Source organism: Bos mutus, chromosome 13 (genome assembly GCF_027580195.1).
Source record: "Bos mutus isolate GX-2022 chromosome 13, NWIPB_WYAK_1.1, whole genome shotgun sequence".
NCBI classification, from domain to species: domain Eukaryota; kingdom Metazoa; phylum Chordata; class Mammalia; order Artiodactyla; family Bovidae; genus Bos; species Bos mutus.
In genome coordinates, this window is record NC_091629.1 from 6,478,228 (window position 1) to 6,496,008 (window position 17,781).

At 43.6% G+C, this 17,781-nt stretch overlaps 1 protein-coding gene across 2 annotated transcripts in view; it reads right to left on the reverse strand.

Moving 5' to 3' along the window:
- Positions 1 to 17,781, reverse strand: part of APBB1IP (amyloid beta precursor protein binding family B member 1 interacting protein) — a 77,600-nt gene that overhangs the window by 11,338 nt on the left and 48,481 nt on the right. For both annotated transcript variants that reach the window (XM_070380932.1, XM_070380931.1), the window contains exons 7-11: positions 16,911 to 17,070; positions 14,550 to 14,671; positions 8,171 to 8,257; positions 6,526 to 6,669; positions 4,416 to 4,526 (exon numbers count right to left, since the gene is read on the reverse strand). In XM_070380932.1, coding sequence (XP_070237033.1) covers positions 4,416 to 4,526; positions 6,526 to 6,669; positions 8,171 to 8,257; positions 14,550 to 14,671; positions 16,911 to 17,070 — 624 coding nt within the window. The remainder of the gene's footprint in view (positions 1 to 4,415; positions 4,527 to 6,525; positions 6,670 to 8,170; positions 8,258 to 14,549; positions 14,672 to 16,910; positions 17,071 to 17,781) is intronic.

Genomic DNA, 17,781 nt, shown 5'->3' on the forward strand with positions numbered 1-17,781 from the left:
ATAAGGGAACTTACGTGCTGTAATTCTCATGTCAAGGAATCAATGCTTTTGTGACTCTCATGCAGGCCTAGGGTTATTTCTGCTACGAGGAATTCAGGGTTTTGCCCTGTCTTCTGTCATCTCTTCCCCACATGGATGGCCCAGAGAAGGAGTATTTCTGTCTAACTTTAAGTGGCAGTGAGCTGGGTGCTGCACTAGGGGGTCACCCAGGCCTTCCAGGAGCTCCCGGTCAGAGAGAGCAGTGATGGGCAGGTGCAAAGGGGATGGAGTGTTCAGGGTCCAAGGTCATACAGAACGTTCTTGTCTTTCAGCACCAGAAACACAGCTCCCTGACTTCCAACCAAACCTTCCAACTGAACCAGAACAGAACTTTCTGGTCTGGCCCTTGTGTAAGAGGGGCAAAACATGGGTGTCCCCAGCAATCTGGTGTTTATAATTGTTCTTAGAAAACAGCTATTTTTTTTTTTCCTCCTGGAGGAATTAAAAAAGTTGGTTTTTGTGACCTTGGGCTTGGCGTATTAAAATTTGTGTGTGTGTGTGTGTGCATGTCATGTGACGGGAAAGCTGGGTTCCCAGGAGCAGACTGTGAATCATTTGTGCTTGGAGTGAAAGGCAGGAAGCAACTGTCTGGGTAGAGGGATCCACTTAAACAGCACTATCAACAATCTCTTAAGTGTGTTCATCCAGAGTAAACTGTGGTTCTTCCTTTAAACACAGAGGCTACTGAGCACGAAACACAGGCAAGAACACTTGACCTTGAGTTCTAACCACCGCTCCTCCTGTGATGAAGAGGTTGATGTACAGACTTTGGTTCATTCTCCCCAACATGAGTGGGGTGCATCTCACCAACTTCCTCATATCATAAGCATACCAGGATTGGATACAGGAGAATTAAACATCAGGTGATCTTGAAGATGACCTCAAAGATCACTTGTGAGCCTCAGATTTTATGATTCTAAGACGAGCTGCCCGGTGGGCTCAAGGCTCCCTTCTGGCTCCCCCATCAAGGCAGGAACCCCACAGGCTCCCGGGACGTCACTCAGCAAGTCCCTGGGCTTAGTCCTCTGTCATGTCTTGGGACCTTGCCAAGGCGTTTACTCCCTTGAGCTTTTAGCCCGAAAATATTTGCAAAGAAGTTTAAGGAAAAATGCCAGTTCCATGCCACTGGCCAGCCTCTTCTGCCATTGGTTTGGTTGCTCCTGACCACAGAAAGGGAGAAGCTCCCGCAGACATGCCATGCAGCACACAAAGGTCAAGGCAGCTGCAGACCCTTGTCCAAAGGGATCTTACGGATCCTCGAAACAGTGGGAGACTAGAGAGGTTAAGCTATGTATCCAAAGTCACACTGAGAGGCAGAACCCTAATGAGAACCAAGGGCTCGTGCGTCCAGTAGATACCTCTGGGTGGTTAGGCAGAGATGAGGAAGAGTGGCTCACATCGTACTTAGGAAGTGGTGGCTGGGGTGTTGCTGAGGGAGATGTATGTAAACAAATGCATGATCACTCAATGACATGGTAAAGTCTGCAGCAAAAGTTGGAAAACAGAGAAAGGTTCTTTGAAAAGGTGACAGATGTGGAAGGAAGAGGCCGATAAGAACCTGGAAGCTTGGTGGACGTGCAAACTCCTGGGCCAGATCCTAGACACACAGAATCAGAAGCTCTGGGGGCCCAACCACCTGTCTTAACAGCTCTCCAGGTGAGCCCCATGCAGTCTCAAGTTTGAGAAATGCTGGTCAACAGACATGTTTAACTGGTACTAGAGTGCAGTAAGAATGACTCCAATTCTTACTCACTGGTTATGTCTGTCAACATTGCACTAATAGTCTTACGGGCAGAGATGGTTTAATCTGCACGGGAAGTGTTATTTCCACTTCTTAGCAGAGGGCAGTGAAGCTTAGGGAGTCTTGACACTGTGCCAGGAAACAGAGCCAGGACTCAAACTCCCATGTTCCTGGCAGCACCCTCCATGGATGGTCGTAATCCACATGTTCATCCTGAGTAAGAAGCTCCTGGGTTGAACTTCTCAGCCTGTGGGTGTCTGTGGACTCACACGATCTCTTAACATGCTACTCTAATCCTGAACCCTTTCTGCAATGTATGTGCATATGCTTTGAATTCTGTCAATCTGCTCACCTCATGAAATATGTGCATATCCAGAGTTTCTTCTGCCCTCCAGAGTGGACAGAAAGGGAAATAAATGACCAAAATGTTTGTAAAAAAAAGTAAGTTCTCCAAAGGATGACTGACCCTTTTACTCAGCAAATGCATAAAAATTCCCAGCATTTTGGGAAGGAAGTGAGAAGTGTGCCTAAGCACAAAACGAGCAGGGCGACTGCCCATAAGGAACCTGGCTTTAGAACAGAATCTGTCATCATCATTTGAGAAAAGGGAAATGCATGTTCCTGGTGGGTTGTTTGTTTATTCTGATTCTTGTTTGTTCTCGAATCATCAGACCTGCATTTTTCTCCACCTCAGAGCCCTTGGCCCCGTCTGTGGGAGGCCCTCCGCTGGGTCTCAGCATCGCCATTCTCAGTGCAGCCCAGGGTGCCCACGTCCCAGGCCAGATAGTTCAACACATGATCCTGGGACCTAGTCCCAAGTTTGTGAGTCAGCAGTAGAAACCACATTCCCACCCGGCTCACTGGGTCTAAATCCTCAGCCTGGAGCCCTCTAGGTCCGAGATCTCTGCTTTCTCTTGCTGAAAATCTCTGTTCCAGCCTCTGGCCATGGGTTTATGGGCCCTTCTGACAACTTTCATTATATTTGTCTGCTCTGAAGTGTATTTCATCACCAGCAGAGAAGCCCTGACTGTTGATGCTTAGAGCCAGAAGACATTCTTATGCTGTGCAGGCATCGGGATGCCCATGTGCAAAGGAGGGCCTCTGCGTTCCTAAGTTCTGAGTCTCAGGGTTGCAAACGAGGGCCCCGAGGGCTGACAGCAACACAGTGAAAACACAGTTCAAGAGCAGCTGGGGCTGGGGTTAGGGGAGGCTGAGAAGAGATTTTGTGTGCCAGCTAACAGTGTCTGAGAGAATAGCCTCCTCACACCGCCCTCCCCGCCTTGGCTTCTCATCCTGGTTCAGCTAGTTCCTGGCTGAGAGTCTCTGTGCCCAGATTCCACATCTACAAACTACGGAGAGAGGCTTGCCTGGTGGCTCAGTGGTAAAGAATCCACCTGCCATTGCAGGAGACACAGGTTCGATCCCTGGTCCAGAAAGATCCCACATGCCATGGAGCAGCTAAGCCTGTGCACCAGAACTACTGAGCCTGTGTGCTCTAGAACCTGGGAGCTGCAACACGAGACGTCACCACACGAGAAGCCCGTGCGCCATAACTAGAGAGTAGCCTTCGCTCTCCGCAACTAGAGAAAGCCCGTGCGCGGCAATGAAGACACAGCACAGCCAAAAATAAATACAGAAATCAAACTAGGGAGAACTGGGCTCTTACCACAGAAGGCTGATAAAAGATTAAATGAATTCATCTATTAATTAACATATGAAAAGTGCTTAAATCACTGCATTGCAGATGCGATGTATAATGTGTTTGCCGCTGTTCTCATGGCCCTTTCTATGCCAGGATTTTATTACTGTAAGTGGAGTATAACCTTTAAAAATGGTGAATCACTATATTGTACCCCTGTAATTTATATAACATTGCACAGCAATGTTTATAATTTAATAAAAAATAATAAAGTATATTTGCAGGAAAAAAACAAATTCTGCACACAGCCTTGCACCCGAGCCGAATGGAATGAGATAACCTGAGTTTTTCTGGTGTGAACTTGTGAAGGGGAATTTGTGGTGTTGGAGGCAATGACATGGCCAGAGGAGCTCCATATATTCCTTGAGTCCATTTCTAGGAGTCAGTTGTTACATTTGGCAGAGAAAAGTTACTTCTGCCCAACCTTCCAAAATATGGTGCTAATGTCAACCTTACCAGACATCTGATAATACATACTGTCTTTTGATAATGTGCACTTTAAAAAGTTTCAAGACCCACTAATACTATTTTTAGAAAAAGATTTTTTTTCTATTTTCTATATTTTTCTAGGAAGTCTTGTCAACTTTCTCATTTCTCAAAATATCTTACAATGGAATAAGGACCTGATAAAGAACTGAACAATCAATCATTTTGTCAATAAAATTAAAAATAAAATCTGTCCAAAATGTAGAGCTTTTATTCTCATAAGATGAGAAGAAATCCAGACAGGCTAACTTGAAAGTTTTAGACTCAATAACAGACTTTGGGGAAAATGATCTGAATAGGGTAGAAATGCTTTCTCCTTTCCTACTTTGGTTTACAACAAAAAGCTTCTTATGTTATACTTGTAGTTAACTATATAACACTGAACATTTCTAAAAAGGAAATAACTGATTCAAACTGCTTACAGATGTAAGGTAAGGACTTAAAACCTACCTTTAGAACAAAGCAGTAGTCAGTGGGTGCTTTGTATTTCATTTTACACTGAATCCCATAGTAAATGTTGACATTTTCAAACTGTATAAAACAGGCCAGATCTCGAGATGTCTGAAAGAGAAGGAAAAAATAACCTCAACCTAGCTGACAGGTAATGTTTTCCCAAGGTTGTTCACGGCACAATGAAGGGTTACATTTTAGTAGGAAAATACAGAATTTCAGGTGTTACTTAAGCATTTACCATGTAGTCTTCTAAAAGCCAGGCCTACATTTTAAGAAGTGAAAGAGCACATCTAAGGCAGAACAGCGGCCACACGTGGAGCAAAAGATTACACTGCTGTCCTAGCTCCTCACATGGACCCCTAGAGACGACTGGCTGACCTGGAGACATCATTACTGTATTGATGTGGTCCAGACACAGTGACTGAGCACCTTGTCAGACGTTTTATTTTGGCTTTTGCCATTCTAAGTCACTGATGGATTTCTGACTGAGCATTTAGGACAAAAGTCCTCGTGGATGAACAATGAGTGGTATTTGATGCTCAGAAAATCAGCACACACTTCATGCATCTCTTCTTGAGGAGAAAAGATTCCTTGCATGCCATCTCTTTAGGGCTGGCAGTGTTGCTATGGAAACAGAATCCTCTCCTTACGTATAACACACATCGTGAGACCTCTAATCTACATATTGGTGACACATCAACTACAAATCTGTCCTATTACTTCCCCCCTCACCTTCTCTTTTTAATCAATAAAAAATAAAGGGCAGAATTACTACATCTCAATGCACAATTATTCTTTTATATATGGCAGTACATTTTTTTCTTGTGAGAGCTTTTCTTCTGGATTTTCAAAGTTTTAGTATTTTTAATTAGAAAAATAAAGCATTCTTCATAATTTAAAAATAAATATATACTTCTATTTAAAGATAAATATAAATATATATTTAAAAGAAAAATGAAAATCTTCCTTCACTCTTCTCTTCTCATTTCATTTCTGTTCTCCAGAGAAGAGATTCTTCCAAATGTTTTTGGGAATATATTTATATGCCTATGTATGTGTAGACATATTCACATATAAAATTTTAAAAATATATATGAGATCTTACTCTTAATATTTTTTCATGAATTTATTCTTTTTCTTAACATTATATCTTGGAGTCTATGTCAGGATGTATGAAAGGCAATATCGCATTGTATAGCTGCATAACATTACACTGTAGAGATGTAATTATTTATTCAATCATCCTACTATAGAGGACCAGAGGTTATTTTAATATCTTGCTATTACAAAAAATACTTAAAAATACTCTGTGGGATAGATTGCTAAACATGGAGCCGGCCTTTGAAGGGGCATTCCCTTTTACATTTGCCTAGATCTTGCTAAACTGTCCCCCAATTTGGCTATACCCATATGTATAATTCCAGGTAAAAGAAGTCTTACTCTTATGCCTACAGAACAATAGAGTAAAAAGGGAGGGAAAAAAGTCCTCTGAAATCAATATGTTAAAAAATGAATTAATCTTTAGAGAAATGCTTTGGTCATAATTTCTGAGACCTGATTTTTAAAGTAGATAGATTTCTTTACCTTTAAAAGAAAGCAACTGAAAGATTCAGAAGGATTTCTGAAACTCTATCCTAAAAGTATATTTATTTGAATAAACAGTGTCATCATATGAATCTCGCAGCAAAAGGCAGAGTACTGAAATTTCCACCTGAGGATTTCTTTAGTTTTTCCCTGGTAGCTCAGCTGTTAAACAATCCACCTTCAATGCAGGAGACCCCAGTTCAATTCCTGCATTGGGAAGATCTACTGGAGATGGGATAGGCTACCCACTCCAGTATTCTTGGGCTTCCCTTGCGGCTCAGCTGGAAAAGAATCCGCCTGCAATGCAGGAGACCTGGGTTTGATCCCTGGGTTGGGAAGATCCCCTGGAGAAGGGAAAGGCTACCCATTCCAGTATTGGGAAAGGGTACCCACTCCAGTATTCTGGCCTGGAGAATTCCATGGATTGTATAGTCCATGGGGTTGCAAAGAACTGGACACGACTGAGTGACTTTCACTTTCATGAAATGCCTTTTTTATAAGCATATTTTTTTTTCTTTCTGACCTTAGTCTTTCCTTTGGGGACATAATAAATTCCAGAAGCTCGTAAAAGAAAATAGCGCCTTTTCCAGGATTTCTTCCCATCTTCTTTCAAATACAGAGCTCCCTCGAGTTCTGGCACAATGACGGATGTTCCACAGAAACTCTCCTGAAATTGAGATTCCAATGATATAAAACCCATCAGAGATAAACATACATTTTGTTCACATTGAAATAAACTGTGGCAAGCTAGCCTGCAAGCTAAAAATCATTTTGTCTACAGCTCTAATTGAATGCATATATTGACACTGCATACTATTTGCCAAAAGACAGGAAGAACATGGTGATTGAATTTCAGCTCCAGAGTTCGACTTCTAGGCTCCTTGACCACTTAGCTCTGTGATTCCGAGCAAGTGACTCAACCTCAGTGCCTTTACTTGCAAAATAAGAGTGCTGACAGCCCCAACTTCATAAGGAAGGTAGTGAGTACAATCTTGGTACATATTGTGGAAGTATTACATAAAATCTATTTCTGATACTGTAGGTAGATAAATATATAACTTATTCCTTTACCTGTAAGTGGAAAAGTTATGATTTCACTGCTAGTAAATAGAAAAATTTTTATCATTAATTCTGTACATAAAATATGTATAAATTAGTATTTTATTTTTGGCATACTTTTAAATCGAGATACAGCTGACATAGAAAATTGCATTAGATTTAGGTATATGACATAATGATTTGATGTATGTATATACTGCAAAATGATCACCACCGTAAGTGCAGTTAACATCTATCACCCCACATAGTTATACATTTTTTTCCTCATGATGAGCCATCAGTGAACTGGCTCTGGGTGGGAATGTGGGCCCAGGTGTCACCAGGTCTTCTGACTTTTCAAGAGAAGCCACAAATCTCCTAATTCAAAAGGTCATCATGTTGTTGGGGCAACAAAAATCTGGGGCTTCCATGCCCGTTTGTGACCTGTGGCCTGGCAGGTATTTGCATTATAGGCGGGGACCAGGGCCTCAATTTTTAGCAAAGTTGCAATGCGAAAAGTCATTCTGAAGTTTCAAAAGAATCAAATGAACTTCAGCAATACAGCCTTGAGTGATACTCAGACATGTGCCCCATACTTTACACATGGTGCTTCCACTCTCTTGCTAAATCTTTGTAATAATGCAATACGATACAGGAAACCAACGTTCTTGAACTCGCCCAATAACACATGAATCTCAACAGGCAGAACCAAACTTGGATCAGATCTCCAACTGCCATCTCAACTTTCCACCACACCTGCCTGCTGGAGGGGCACCAGAGAATTCACTGCAAAGAAGCCACGCCTGACTTCTGTTAAGAGCATGTAAGCAATGACATCTATGGAGTGTTAGAGACGAGTTTCATGTGGATTATTGTCTTTTAGTCAAGACTTACCAATCCAACTTCATGAAGAGTAAACTATATTGTCTAAAACAATACTTTTGAACAACCAACTCCAAGAACCAGTTTAATGATCTAAATAGCTATAATTTAGTAATAATTTGATCTTAAAACCCCAAGTTAAAATGTCAGTGTGTCTCTCAATCGTCCATTATTCTAGGAAGCAAATAGTTTAAAAAGATACAGCTAATATTCCTCTCTTTTCTACTGCTCTGCAAAATTAATCTTACCTCAAGCAAGGATTCCTTGTTCTTCGCATTCATTTTCTCATTTGTTTCCTTGTTTTCTTTTTTTCCTTTGTTATCCAGGTAAAAATTCTAAATAAAATAGTAAAAGATAGGATCAGTAAGGGTTCATCACCATGGTAGCCACTGCACAGAACCCACGGTCTTGCTGGAGAGGGACACATACGTGGAGGAGGTAAACTGAGGACCACAGTGTATGGTCTCTGTCGACTAGTGCTTACTGAGGGGCTTACCAAGTGCTGAGCACTGCCCCACTGGCCAGAAGTAACACCTACCCTTCCCTGCACGGTGTATAATCAATGAGGAAACAAGCACAAGAGAGAAAACACTAGCAAAGGATACAACTGTCATTTAATTTAACCATGGTCTAGAATTCCATGTCAAATGCTGGAAGCCTGGAGACCCCAGGGCCCTTGGAAAAGCCCAGAACTGGAGGATAGTGGAGCATCCCAGATCCCAGGTCCTTGGTCACCATGTAGGGTCCCTGAGGACTAGAGACTCTGGCTTCTCCAGAGAAGTGTGAAATCTGGACTTTTATCAGTGTGGGCAACCAATTTTAATTTTTAAAAACTGCATGAGTCAGTCAAAACACAGAGTTTGCTACTTGGCAACTTGCAGAGACAGAGAGAAGCAGAAAGGACATCTCTGGAAAGAGAACCAGCTTAGCAAATGCAAGGAAGACCACCATTTAGAAGCACTCACGATTTGGGGGGAGCACCTACTATATGGCATATCTTCAGTCAGGTGCTTCACAAACACCACCTCCAATCCTAATGACAAAGCTGCGAGGTAAGTGACAGTCCCCTCCACTTTACAGGTTCGGACACTGAAGCTCAGCCAGGTTAAACAGCTAGAGCACTGCAGTGCGAATGAACACCAGAGCTAAATGTATCTTATGTGTGGGCTCTTACCACCACAGTTACCCCTGAAACTGAAGGTCAGTGCAGTTCAAGGGCAGAGAGACCAAACCTACTCTAATTCCAGCAGCTCCTGACTCAGGGAGGAGGCAGGGTCCTCGCCTTTCCCATGATTATCCCTTTGGAACATCTGCTTGTGGACTATGTCAGGCAGAACCATTACCATAGTTAAAGCATTTAACGACTTTTAGGTGGAAACAACGGAGAAGGCAATGGCACCCCACTCCAGTACTCTTGTCTGGAAAAGCCCATGGATGGGTGAGCCTGATGGGCTGCAGTCCATGGGGTCGTGAAGAGTTGGATACAACTGAGTGACTTCCCTTTCACTTTTCACTTTCATGCACTGGAGAAGGAAATGGCAACCCACTCCAGTGTTCTTGCCTGGAGAATCCCAGGGACGGGGGAGCCTGGTGGGCTGCAGTCCATGGGGTCGCACAGAGTCGGACACGACTGAAGCAACTTAGCAGCAGCAGCAACAGCAGGTGGAAACAGTTTATAAAATAATGCCTGAAAAAAAATGTATTAAAACTACAGTATATAACCCTGGAGGGTAGTAACTAAGTTAAGGAGCCTCCTGAGTCTAGATACAAATGTTTATTTACATGATGAGAGTGCTTCCCCAAGTGTGACCCCCAGACCACCCCAGTGCTCTGTTAAATTCATGTTCCCGGGGCCCCCAACCTACTGAAGTGGACTCTCAGGGGACCTGAGAATCTGCATTCCAGCACACTTCCTGGATGATTTCTACTTACATTGAAGTTTGAAAATAAAGAGGAAGCAAACTGCAAAGCAAACTTTGCAGAATTAGGAGATCTCCTAGAAATACAATGTACCACGATGACAAATTGTTACCAGAGGAAATAAGCCAGGTACAACTCCTTCCATAAATCTTACTGAATTATCTTTCTGTGTTGTTCAGTCACTCAGTCATTTTCGACTGTTTGTGATCCCATGAATTGCAGCATACCAGGCTTCCCTGTCCTTCACTATCTCCCCAAGTTTGCTCAAACTCATGTCCATCGAGTCAGTGATGCCATCCAACCATCTCACTCCTCTGTCGCCCCCTTCTCCTCCTGCCCTCAATCTTTCCCAGCATCAGGATCTTTTCCAATCAGTAGGCTCTTCTCATCAGGTGGCCAAAGTATTGGAGCTTCAGCTTCAGCATCAGTCCTTCCAGGCAATGTTCAAGGTTGATATCCTTGAATTATCTTTTAATGCATTTTTAAAGACAAACTTTTATGTATTATTTCAAAGGATAGCATATTGTGAATTAGTGTGGTTATTCTATCAGTTCAGTTCAGTTCAGTTCAGTCGCTCAGTGATGTCCGATTCTTTTGAGACCCCATGAATCGCAACACACCAGGCCTCCCTGTCCGTCACCAACTCCCGGAGTTCACTCAGACCCACGTCCATCGAGTCAGTGATGCCATCCAGCCATCTCATCCTCTGTCGTCCCCTTCTCCTCCTGCCCTCAATCCCTCCCAGCATCAGAGTCTTTTCCAATGAGTCAACTCTTCGCATGAGGTGGCCAAAGTACTGGTTATTCTATAGGGTTTGGAAATTATTCTAATTTTATGTATTTGGCTTGCAGACTGTGATTAATGTAATATGGAGCATATACCACCTGCCCCAACTCTATACTAAGACTTTACAGGTACACTTTTCATTTCATCCTCACAGCAACCCCACAATGTAGGTGTGACTGCTATTTCACAGATAAGGAAACAGATAAGTGACTGCCCAAGAACAATTAGTGCCAGAGCTTTGAATTTGTCATGATCTTTCTCAGTATTAAACTGCTCTCAACACCACAGGAAAGAATCCAGTGTGGCAGAGTGGATGGACTTACCACCACTGAACTGCACACCAAAAAGTGACTAAAATGGTAAACCCCGTGTTATGTGTATGTCACCAAAATTTAAAAAAAACGTGATAACTTAGCCCTGACAATGAATACAGAGTGTGGTGCTAGCAAGGACACTTGCTTTAGGGCCCTGGAAAAATGTGATCATGTATGCATTGAAAGAAGGGAGAGGAACAAGAGGAAGACTGCAGAGCGTGTGTGGGTCGTCATCATTTGAGAAAAGGAGAGCATGTTTCGCCCTCTGCAGGACAGACAGGGAAAGAGCCTTTCTAAACTATAGTAAGTGTTAGTAGTAGCTCAGTCGTGCCCGACTCTTTGCGACCTCATGGGCTGCAGCCCACCAGGCTCCTCTGTCCATGAGATTTTCCAGGCAAGGATACTGGAGTGGATTGCCATTTCCTTCTCCATTATGAACTACGAAGGGTCTCCTTTTATGAGGGTATTGTGAAGCCATTATCTTTTCTGAGACCCCTCTCACTTTTTCAGCTTCTGAATACCTTTTCCCCTTCCAGGTGGTAGTACTATACTATGCTTTTGCTTTAATGAAATTCCAAGCTGGAGATCATGCAGGGCAATCCTTACAAGGACTGACTGGTCTTGGGTGAGAATTTGGGGGGCTCTGTAGCAAGTGGCAGAACTTAATAGTTAATCCATTATCTGTTAGGGACAATCTGAGCTGAAAAATAAAGGAACTTTAAAATGGGAAATGAGACTTTCAGCTGCAGTCTGCCCCTCTTTCTCACAGCTTCTGAAAATGCAAGCTTTGAGAGCAGCAGGATAGGAAAGAAATGGCAAATCCATTGTTTAAAATCACCTTGTTGGGATAATGAATAAATCAAGCAAACACTTACCAATCCATGAGTAAATATTTGTACTTTTCACATGTAAAATATCACTGTTTTAAGAATCATTTTATCACACTGAGAAGATAAATATAAGTAGATGGCTATATATCTATAGATGGGGGAGCTGTATAAGACTGCACAAATTAAAAATGAGCCAAGTTCTGTAGGTTTGCAGAGAGGAGGAAATTACTGTGGGCTGAGATGATCAAGGAAGACTTCACAGAGGAGGTGTAAGTTGTAACTGTGCCTTGAAAGATGTTTATCTTCAGATAGAGGAAAAGAAAGAAGGAGAGCATTCAGGGCAGGAGGAACAGCGTAAAGGCCCAGAGGTGGTTAAACACTGGGGCTCTTTGAAGCAAACAATGTCCATGGACAGATGAACAGATAAAGAAGATGTGGTATATACATACAATGGAATACCACTAAGCCATAAAAGAATGAAATAATGCCATTTGCAGCAACATGGATGGACCCAGAGATTGTCATATTAAGTAAATCAGACGAGAAAGAAATATCATATACCATTTATATGTGGAATCTAAAATAATGATACAAGTGAACTTATCTACAAAACAGAAATATTAACAGATTCACGGACACAGAAAACCAGTTTACGGTCACCAAGGGGAGAGTGGGGGCAAGGGGAGAGAGAAAGTCGTAGCCTGGGATTAACACACACACACTGCTATATATAAAAGAGGTGAACAATAAGGACCTACTGTACAGCTCAGGGAATGCTACGCAGTATCTTGTATTACCTGTAATGGAAAATTATCTGAAAAAGAATATATATGTGTGTGTGTGTGTATGACCAAATCACTTTCCTGTACACTTGAATCTAACACAACGTTATAAATTAACAAATTTTTAAAAAATTTAACAAAATTTAAAAAATTACTGGGTTATCTTTGGGGCACTGGTGAACAACCAGCCTGGCTAGAACTGGGGCACAGCTGATGCAGCCCAGCCCATCACCCCAAGCTCTCTTCCATCCTGTGTCAGAATTCAGTGATGCCTGTCACCTGTGCAGTGCCCGCCCCCCGGGATGGCTGGAGCGCACGTCCTGGCCACCTTATGCTCGCTTTGGCCACGTGACTTGCGTGGGCCAGCAGAATGTGAGTGGGAGAACAGGATGTGGGTCCATGGGAGCAGAGGGCCTGAGAGTTGGCAGGGTGTTTTTCCACGGCTTCTCCAGCACGCTTGCCCTTCACCAGGAGGAGAGTGTTTCACAGGTGGCTGCTGGTCTAAGGACAGTAAGAGGCATGTGGAACTCTCTTGATCTGACTCACACTGTGGAGCCAGGGACAGAGGACCTGCTGACCTGCAGGCCCTGGAGAGAGGAGATACCTGCTGCTAGAAGCCACTGGGACCCTCAGGTTGTGTTCACAACCCTGACTGATACACACGCCCATGCTGGCTGGGCAGGGGCTCTGGGCACTGAAGTCGAGAGAAGACTTTGTTTTAAAGGAGAAGCCCCTCCCAGGGACTTCCCTGGTGCTTGAGAAGTTAAGATTCCACCCTTCCAAAGCAGGAGGCCCGGGTATGATCCCTGGTCAGGAATACTGCATATGCCGCAACTGAAAGCCTGTATGCCACAACTAAAGATCTTGCTGCAACTAAGATCCTTAGTGCTGCAACTAAGGCCCAGGGTAGCCAAATAAGTAAAATCAATCAATAAAAAATAAAATAAAAGCCCCTTCTGGAAGTTGTAAATGTGATGCCTGTATGACTCTCCTTCCAGCTGGGCCTGGTCCCAGATGGTCAGAGATGAACCTTGGCAGGAGAGAAAGGCTGGAAAGGAGGGGAGAGACCATGAGGTCATTTTCCCCCATGGCGGTTGGTGCCCTTCTGCACCCAAGGGGAAGCATGCCATTGTGGTTCCGTCTCTGCTTCTTACTTATGCAACTAAATAAACCACCACCACTACCAAATTTCGGTTAAGAAACAGAACAATGGAACGAAAATTGCCTGAAGTATCAATAGTGATGATCACTGAACTGTGGGAATACTTAAATTTCCTTTCTTCTACTTTTCAGTTTTTTTCCAATAAATTGATATTAATTTTGAAGTCAGAAACATAAAAGATGTTTATAAAAAGAAATGAACAGCAATACAGCAAGCAGGTGGCCTTAATTTGTTTTCACAACACGTTCTCTGAAAAAGACATTCTTCGGGGCTCCTGGCAAGAAGGTCGGCTAATGTTAATACCAAGGTGGGTCACCCTCTCCAGACACAGACCCCAGGCCTCACACTTCTGATTTTGGTTTTGGGCCCCACTGGTCTTCGCACAGTGGGGGCTACATGTAGGCACAGCTGGGAAAAGAAAACTCTTTGGGTTACAGCTGAGGTTCATGTGTTCATTTGAACACCTGGCATTTTTTTAGGAGGAGCAGACCACCCTGTGACCACAGTTAACTGGGAAGAGGCACTTTCCCAACGCCAACTGGCCTGAGAAACTGAGAGAGACTCAGCTGCTTCATCAACAAAGTTGCTCTAATTAGGACAGTAAGGTTGTACTGCCCCAACCTACTTCACCCCAGAGAGGCAGGCCCACATGGCACAAGGGGCCCCTGTCCTGACCCCTAAGCGTTGAGTTTGTATTTCTTTGAAAGGAATACATTTGTGATATTTTGTGAGATAATGAATAATGTGAAATTTTGTGAGGTATCTTGTGAGGACACAGCTGACATTACAGAATGAATATTTTATATGGTTTAACAATATACAAATTATCTTACCTGGGGGTTTTTAAATACAGCATACTTTTCCTCTTTCTCCAAAAATAACAGTTTATTTTCTGTGTCTCTTGTCCAGTCTGATAAGATTTCAACAACATTTTCATGGTCTTCAAAAAACCTTTCTGATGTAACAAGAGAAAGCATTTTTTCAGACCCAAGACAGCAGGGTTTCCAACAAAGAAATAAGTTGGTACTGAGCTAACACAATGCTTCATACTTCTCATTGGTTTTAGAAATTCCTAATTCTTACATTAGAGAAGGCAATGGCACCCCACTCCAGTACGTTTGCCTGGAAAATCCCATGGATGGAGGAGCCTGGTAGGCTGCAGTCCATGGGGTCACACAGAGTCAGACACAACTGAGCGACTTCACTTTCACTTTTCACTTTCATGCATTGGAGAAGGAAATGGCAACCCACTCCAGTGTTCTTGCCTGGGGAATCCCAGGGATGGGGGAGCCTGGTGGGCTGCCATCTATGGGGTCGCACAGAGTTGGACACGACTGAAGTGACTTAGCAGCAGCAGCAATTCTTACATGATGTCATACTGTAACATCTCTGTTATGTCTATTCTTCAGTCTCAGGTCTTCAACTTATTTCCCATAAAAAAACATGGCAGATAAGCCTATAATATAGTGGTAGTGGTCAGCCATTGCTCCTTTTTTGTATTTGGGTTTTTTACTATTTTAAATAGCCCTCCACCCTGTCTGGAAGGAGGACAATTAGGCAGTAATTGGGTAAATAACGTTGAATGAAATTGTGAGATAACTGCTGCTGCTGCTGCTAAGTCACTTCAGTTGTGTCTGACTCTGTGCGACCCCATAGACGGCAGCCTATCAGGCTCCCCCGTCCCTGGGATGCTCCAGGCAAGAACACCGGAGTGGGTTGCCATTTCCTTCTCCAATGCATGAAAGTGAAAAGTGAAAGTGAAGTCGTGTCCAACTCTTCCCAACCCCATGGACTGCAGTCTACCAGGCTCCGCCGCCCATGGGATTTTCCAGGCAAGAGTACTGGAGTGGGGTGCCATTGCCTTCTCTGGTGAGATAACTAATAAGCACTTATACAAAGGTCCTCAACCTTTCTGGCATCAGGGACCAGTTTCATGGAAGACAATTTTTCCACCCACCGGAGATGGAGGATGGTTTCAGGATGATTCAAGGGCATTACATTTATTGTGCACTTTATTTCTATTATTATTAATACATTAGCTCCACCTCAGATCATCAGCAATTAGATCCTAGAGGTTGGGGGCCCCACAAAACATTGCTCCCTAAACACATATAAAATACATATAAAACACAATGTATTATACGAATATCGAAACCAACCCTAAACCTTCCTTCCTGTCTTTTCTCTATCTGACTCTGAGAACTGAAGAAAACTTGGAGGATTATTTCCTTGTAGATCATTTCCTCCAGTAAGACATATCCCCAAAGCTTCTAAAACAGGCAACCCTGTATCCCAACAATTCTGTATCCCAGCTCTTCCATATCCCAACTCTCCCGGGAGACAACTGTTCTGTGAGTGGATTAAGAATGAGAAGTAGCAGAATCTTTCTTTAACTGCTTTTTTAGTTCATCAAATTCTATCAACTGTCCTTTGCTCTTTGGGGCTGAGCCTCTTCCACTAGACAAAGTATCAGATACTACGTGAGTGAGCCGTGGAGGAAGAAAAGTGGACAGGGACATGAGGCCCGGGGCAGAGTTACCCAAGAGCAGGGGTCACCAGCTCCTGGGCCACAGGCCGGTACTGGTCCATGGCCTGTTAGGAACCCACCTGAGCAGCAGGTGAGCGGCAGGCGAGTGCATGAAGTGGCTTCATCTGCATTTACAGCTGCTCCCCATTGCTCGTACTGCTGCCAGAGACCTAACTGCTCCTGTTCAGTGAACTCAGTAAATGTAACACGTTTGAAATATCCCAATACTATCCCGACCAGGTCTATGGGAAAACTGACTTGCATGAAACTGGCCCCTGACATCAAAAAGGTGGGGGATGACTGCCTTAGAGTTTAAAGAAGCAAACTTTAAAGAGACATTGGCTGATCAGCACCCAGGCCCATCGGCTCAGCTGGCTAAACAGTAAGAAGCATCATCTTGTCACTCACTTTCCTTTTGGATCTGCTAGAGAAGTAGCTGCAATAATGCACACCCTCCCCCGGGTCTGGCCACCTGCTTCCATCTGAGTCTCTTCACCACACATCAAGCAAGAGACAAGCACTGAATCCAAAATAAGGAAAGTGATGGGTGGGGTGGTCTTCACAGCCTTGAACAAAACTCTTCTTCATAATTAGATCAAAACCCATAATATAATAAAGCAAACCACAGGTTTCTGGAATACAGCCTGCCGTTAGGACTGGGACTTACCGATTTGCAGCTCTGGATATATTTCATAAAGACACCAATCCACGTTACAGTCACAGTGGGTTTTCTCAAAAAGGTTGTCGAGAACATCTCGGGCTAACTGCCGCTCATCCACCATCAGTGACTTCGAGCTGTTATCATTCATAAGTATCTTGACAACAAGCTGAGGATAAAGCCACAGGACAGCTAGTAAATTCCAGCAACTGGAGAAGGCCACTGAGAAAGGTTCAGGTTTCCACTTCTATTGCTTCTGCATATTTAGGTAAGAAGGTATCCCACAGACTCATTCATGTGCCAAGAATACAGACAGGTGCTGGAGAAACCAATTCACAAAACCAGAAATAATACACAATAAGCAAAGTCCTTGCCCAGTCCTCAGAGACTCCATTCTGATAAGGGAGATCTTGACTCTGTGACCCCATGGACTGTAGCCCACCAGGCTCCTCTGTCCATGGAATTCTTCAGGCAAAAATACTGGGGTGGGTTGCCATGCCCTTCTCCAGGGAATCTTCCTGATCCAAGGACTGAACCTGGGTCTCCTGCATTGCAGGCAGATTCTTTACTGTCTGAGCCACCAGGGAAGCCCACCAAAATCACTGGTCCTCCCTGATTCAGAGTCTATCTCTGCCACCTGGGATTGTCTTTCCCTTTCCAGACCATCCCCATCCAACCTACAGCCTGCAGTGCTTGAAGCTACTCCACACACCACCAGCAGAGCATTCCTGAAGCAACATCGTCACCCAGAACCCCCAGACACTCTTGCTTAAATTTCTGTTCTAGCTTGAAAAGAGAAGTGTGGGATAGAGACAAGTTCTGCCTATTGTTTGTCTAAGGTTGGTCCTGGTTAGTCACATAGGAAGTGCATCTTTATTTA